The 5,393-nt window shown below is 36.9% G+C and overlaps 1 protein-coding gene across 2 annotated transcripts; it reads right to left on the minus strand.

Moving 5' to 3' along the window:
• Nucleotides 1-968: 968 nt before the first annotated feature.
• Nucleotides 969-4,959, minus strand: LOC131160507 (cytochrome P450 85A). Of its 2 annotated transcripts, XM_058116287.1 has the most exons (10): nucleotides 4,344-4,959; nucleotides 3,442-3,763; nucleotides 3,191-3,340; nucleotides 2,990-3,086; nucleotides 2,838-2,917; nucleotides 2,659-2,745; nucleotides 2,487-2,565; nucleotides 1,987-2,093; nucleotides 1,769-1,893; nucleotides 969-1,392 (listed from the first exon to the last, which is right to left on the minus strand). In XM_058116287.1, the coding sequence occupies exons 1-10, from the start codon at nucleotides 4,520-4,522 to the stop codon at nucleotides 1,305-1,307; spliced, it is 1,314 nt and encodes a 437-aa protein (XP_057972270.1). In that variant the 5' UTR covers nucleotides 4,523-4,959; the 3' UTR covers nucleotides 969-1,304. The 2 variants fall into 2 exon arrangements, with proteins under 2 accessions (XP_057972270.1, XP_057972260.1); XM_058116277.1 differs by having other exon boundaries at nucleotides 2,838-3,086; nucleotides 4,344-4,956.
• Between the last annotated feature and the right edge of the window lie 434 nt (nucleotides 4,960-5,393).

Consider the following 5,393-nt stretch of genomic DNA (forward strand, 5'->3'; position numbering starts at 1 on the left):
AAGCTTTGAAATTCATCCCTCTCACCAAAAAAAAAAAAAAATCCTTCTAAGTATATAGCTACTCCACTTCAAATTATAACAAGAATTGTTATTATTTCCAACTACATGGTAGACAAATTATTAATGATCATAATGCATTGCTAAATGTTTGTGGTACTCACAGACTGTTTCGAGATGTTTGTGATACTAGTTGATATTCCTAAATATTTGTGATACTCAGAGTGATTGATGTTTATACCCTCGGGAGGCATCTCTTGACATCTCACTAATAAAAGTTTCTCTTTAATAACATGTGATATATATATATATATATATATATATATATATATATTAAACACAAAAAATTAATAATAAATAAAATCAACTTTTTGTCTCCTAGCAAGTGCTTAATACCACATTCTTCATTTTCTCATATCTTCTTTTACAACACTCATAGAGGTTAATTGTTATAATAAAAAAAATTACATTTTTTTCTCTTGGAGAAGTCGAAAAGACAAAGAAAATGGACTAATTTTTTAATCTAAAACTAAGGAAAATTTTAGTGGGAAGAATCTGCCCATTAATTTGAATATTAATCAACTTCTTTTTTCCATTTTCTTTGCCAAAATGATATATATATATATATATATATATATATAAACAATTTATATCTAAATAACGTTTCCCCCCTTCCTTTCAATATGAAATCTCATTATTTTTTAAGTTCCTACTCTCATTTACTTTTTTAAAAGAAAATAATTGTCATTCAAAAAATGGAATATTTTCTTTTTTGGTATTAGAGAAGTTGAAGAATGAATTTGTAAATACAAAAAAGCAAATCAACTTTTTCTCTCATTGTCCATGATGCCACTTTTTCCCCTCCCCCTCTTTTCCTCTTACTTGATCCCAGGACTGGCAATGATTCCAAGTCCACCTCTCTTTACTTTCCAATTAATGTAGAATGCAAAACTTAATTCCTAGAATTGAAATTGGCAATAAGAACGTACTATATTGAGATTAATTAATTTTTGTCTCACCAATCTTTCAAAGTTGCAAGCATTTCACTACAATGAAAATTTGTCATACCCCTCTATATTTGACTACTTTGTTAGACTGTTATTTTACATCCTCAACACTTGCACGCTATATTTTGAGGAATTCCTAACTAAGGTAAATCCAATAGAATGATGCGGATGTGTTGTTGCCACCTATCCATAGTTCATCGTCTCATCCATCAATGGATATGTAATAACCACGCATCCTGTTAGCACATCGAGTAAACCCAAGAGCTACGCCTATATTTCTGTACATATAATGGGCGATGGTTAGGAAGTGGAAACCCTAATATGTAAGCCATTCGGTGCTTCAACTCTTGGAAATCTCATTAGCTTCTCTCCACCAACTTCTTCCCATCTGCATTAAAAAGAAAAATAACCTCAGAAAATTTGTGCTAATAAAACCTCAAATTAGTCTCTTAAGGATACAAACCTCCTCTCAGTATTTTGTAAAAAGACAAATTTTTTAGAGGAAGATATGCATCTCACTAGCAAACCTAAAAAACATTTAGTTTGAAACCTCAGGAGGAAAAGATTGACATCTTTGAGTGGTCTTTGTGACTTCTGCCCAAATAATTAATAAACCATGGTTTGGCAATTTGGGTTCATGTTTACAAGCAGCTGTAAATGAACCCCTTAAATCCAAAACGTTGAATTATAACCAAACCCATAATTTTTTAAACCCAAACAAACTATATTACTCAAAAAATAGAGAGGAGTGAAATCATTTTTACCTGTATTTGGTGACAAAATAGTGAAGGAAAGTAGAAATTTCAGCTATTCCCAGCTCCTTTCCAGGGCATTGCCTGGTGCCTCCACCAAATATCAGGAAGTGGCTCTGCGACTCCAAGCTCTTATCCTGCATTCAACATCATCCACTGGGCTCTTCAAAACAGATTTACAGAACAATTGAACTCTGTTCAACTCAAAATAAATAAAAAAATTTGCATACCATCCATCTCCATGGGTTGAAAGCTAACGGATCCGGGTACAGATATGGGTCATAGTTGATCTCTCTTGTGTATACATATATTCTCCATCCCTTTGGAACAACAAATCCTGAAACCCCCAAAAAAAATATAAAAAATAAAAAAAAAATACCCCCATTTAAAAAATAAGAAACCCATGATTACCTAATATTCAGAATAATGAAGGATTCAAAGGTTCCAATGAACCCAAGATAAGAGATGGATCATGAGGGGAATGGCATGGCTTTGATTGGTAGATGTGCCATGTGGATTATGATAGAGTAGGGTCCATGCAGGAAGGTGATATCTTGTGCCCATCTTATGTTTTCTTATATACTACTTTGTATTTGTTGGCAAAGCTCCAAAAAGAGCAGCAGCTTTCATATGCTGTATTATTTCAATTTACAAGTAGAACCGGAGCTACCCATGTCTTAAAATTTGTACTATGTAATATAAATCTTGGCATAATGGTCTTGACTCTCACCATTCAACTCCATCTCTTTGGTAGTTTTCCTCAGGACTCCATTGACTATAGTAGCTAATCTTGAGGTCTCAAAGACCACCTGCAGAGAAGAAAGCAGGATCATGAGTATCTTTCTTCTTTTTCTTTTTTGAAAATTTTCCTGGAAAATGCAAAAGATCATTTAGGCCCTCACCGCTCGGGTGAAGCGCATCAACTTGTAATCGTTCCAGTCGATTGGATCTCCGGGCCTTTTGCCTTCTCTTATTGCCAAATGCTCTCTCTAGATAGTTAAAAATATCATGAGAATTAGAATGAATGCAAGAACATATCATATCTGATGCTAGGCATGTGTATTAATGTCTTTTCACTCACTCTAAGCTCTTCAAGAACTCTTGGATGATCATGTAGATACTTGACTGCCATCATTGAAGTAGTCGAAACCGTCTCATAACCTGAATACAGAATTGTGATTATTTGATCAATGATCTCTTCATCACTGAGTTTGCATCTGTTCAGTTCATTACTCATTAGGCGATGGAGCATGTCATGATGGGCTTCATGAGAGGAGGCTCTTCTCTTCTCTATGAGATGTCTCAACATGTACACTACATTCTTCCTTGCCTGTGGAAATTAACACTTGCATTACTACTGCATATAACAGGGCTTATGTTTCTATAAAACCAGGGGAGAAATTAAAACTACTGAAAAAATGTTTGGCAGTTTACTTGCAAACCCCGGCGGTAATTCGTGCCGGGAAGATCGATAGGAAGCGAAAGGGTTCCTAACACCAACTTGAAGAACTCTGGCATAAACTTGGGTGATACAGAGCCTGATTCTATCCCTGCGATCTGATTGAGGGAGGAGAGAAGTGCCATCTAAACAAAATATAAAAGCCAATGTAGATTAGAACAGAGGAGTAATTAAGTACAACTACAGTCGATATTGGGATGAGCAGGGTTCTGGCTATTGTGCAGACCTCTTTGGTTTTTTCTTGGATGTTAATGATTTTGTTATCCCAATTGCTCAGGTGGGATCTCATGAACTCATCAATCTTAGGAAGGAGCTGATCTCTAATGGTGGCGGGGCTGACGAGGGCCAGCAGCGCCCCTCTCATCAGCTTGTGAGTGGTGCCATGAACAGCTGCAATGTTGCATTTGCCCAGTATATCCAGCATGGATTGTGGGTAGCCAGGCACAAGGCCTTTTGCTTCATTCATGAGAATATATCTGTTGAGCTCTGGATCCATGGAAACAATGGTAGGACAACCTAGAATGTGGGATTTGAAAAAGCTTCCATACCTGCAGTGGCGAAGAAAATAACATTTAAGATTTTTTTTTTTTAAAAAATTGTAGGATAAACAGCAAGAATACTTGTAAATTGAGAGTCAAATTAGCAAATAATATTAATAATAATAATGTTCAAAATAGAATAAAGAATAATGACTTAGGCCTATAGCAGAGCGAAAAAATTAGTTCTTGTTACACGGGCATATGCCTGAAGGGTTGTCATGCATATGGCACAGAAGCAACAAACCATTGTTATGATTAAGAATTCCTATTACCATCTTTGAATCAGAGAAAAAAGTGACTTCTGATTGATATAAGATGGCTAGTTTTCAAAAGGGTTTTACCGGGCTACCTACAGAGACTAAAATAACCCAAAATCGGTGGAGAATGGATAGGACAGAACTGAAACAACTTAAAAGGTGAAAACCAATTAAGAGTATTAGGCACTGACAATGCAGAAAAAACAAAGACAGCAGATAGAGACCATTAAAACCACAGCAGCTGCTTTCCATTCATACAGAGAAACATATATACAAATAAATCAGTAATCAATAAGATCCACCAACGAACAAGAGAAAAGAGAAGATTATACCTTGCTTTCTGGTTCCGCATGAAGCTTGGACCTTGTTTAAGAAACTCTGTGGTCTCCCCAAAAACTGGCCAACCCATTGTGCCAGGAGGCAAGCCTCTCTTCCTGTACCTCACCTCATTCAAAGCAGAGCATATGCAGAGCCCCAAGGCCACCACAAAAATCACAATGAAAATAGCCATTGATGCTCCCAAGAAGCTCCGAAGCCCAATTCAGGGAGACCTTGCTGGGCTGCGACTTAGCGGGATGGCTCAGGTTTAAGCCGCGAGGGGTACATATATAGGCCCTGTGGAGTGTGAACTTCCCTCTCCGTGGCCTGTAGGGAGAGAGAGAGTCCACATAGGCCAAACCATGCACTAGGGAGGACCCTAGCAAGTCTAGAGCCGCAAGTAATTAAAGCACAACCAAGTAAATTAAATGACATTCTTTCTTTCTATCTCCCTCTGTTTTTTTTCTAATTTTTATTTTTTTATCTAAGCTGACTGCTTGATTCAGACAGATATTCCAAATCTAAAAGAGTCCCCATTCACCATAATTTTTTATTAATAAAAAATTAGTTCATCTGCTAACTTTTCAAGACTTGAGCCCTGAATGATTGTTTGTCTGTTAGTGTTTGGAGAGGGGAATGGGAAGAATGTTGGCAATAGATAAAGAGAGATATATCATATACAGTTAAACTATTTGCAGCTCCAGTTAAAAAATTGACTTGGATGTTTGTTTTTTCTTTTCTTTCTTTTGGTTTCTTTTAAATTTTCTATGAAAGAAAGGTGGGAACAAGAAAAAGGGGAAGGACGCAAGGAAAGGGTTCAGTGCATGTGTGCACTTCCTCACACATGCACTTCCTAATCCGCTGCTTCACATGTTACTAATTACAATTAGATTAGACCTGCCCATTGAATTAGATTAAAAAAAACACACACACGCACACGCACACGCACACGCACGCACGCACGCACCGGACAGAGTCTTGGTTTCCATGTGATAAGGCGGGGAGAGATGGTGGAAGGGAGTGCAGGGCTATGGTACCACCCCTTCTCTGCAAGTTTGAAACTT

This window comes from Malania oleifera, chromosome 1, assembly GCF_029873635.1.
Source record: "Malania oleifera isolate guangnan ecotype guangnan chromosome 1, ASM2987363v1, whole genome shotgun sequence".
NCBI lineage: Eukaryota > Viridiplantae > Streptophyta > Magnoliopsida > Santalales > Ximeniaceae > Malania > Malania oleifera.

Excerpts from the sequence above, each read along its gene's own strand:
- LOC131160507 (XM_058116277.1), bottom strand. The coding sequence starts at position 4,522 with ATGGCTATTTTCATTGTGATTTTTGTGGTGGCCTTGGGGCTCTGCATA. Across the intron at positions 2,566-2,658 it reads TGATGCGCTTCACCCGAGCG|GTGGTCTTTGAGACCTCAAG; the intron begins GTGAGGGCCTAA and ends TCTTCTCTGCAG. Across the intron at positions 1,393-1,768 it reads TATTTTGTCACCAAATACAG|ATGGGAAGAAGTTGGTGGAG; the intron begins GTAAAAATGATT and ends TTTTTAATGCAG.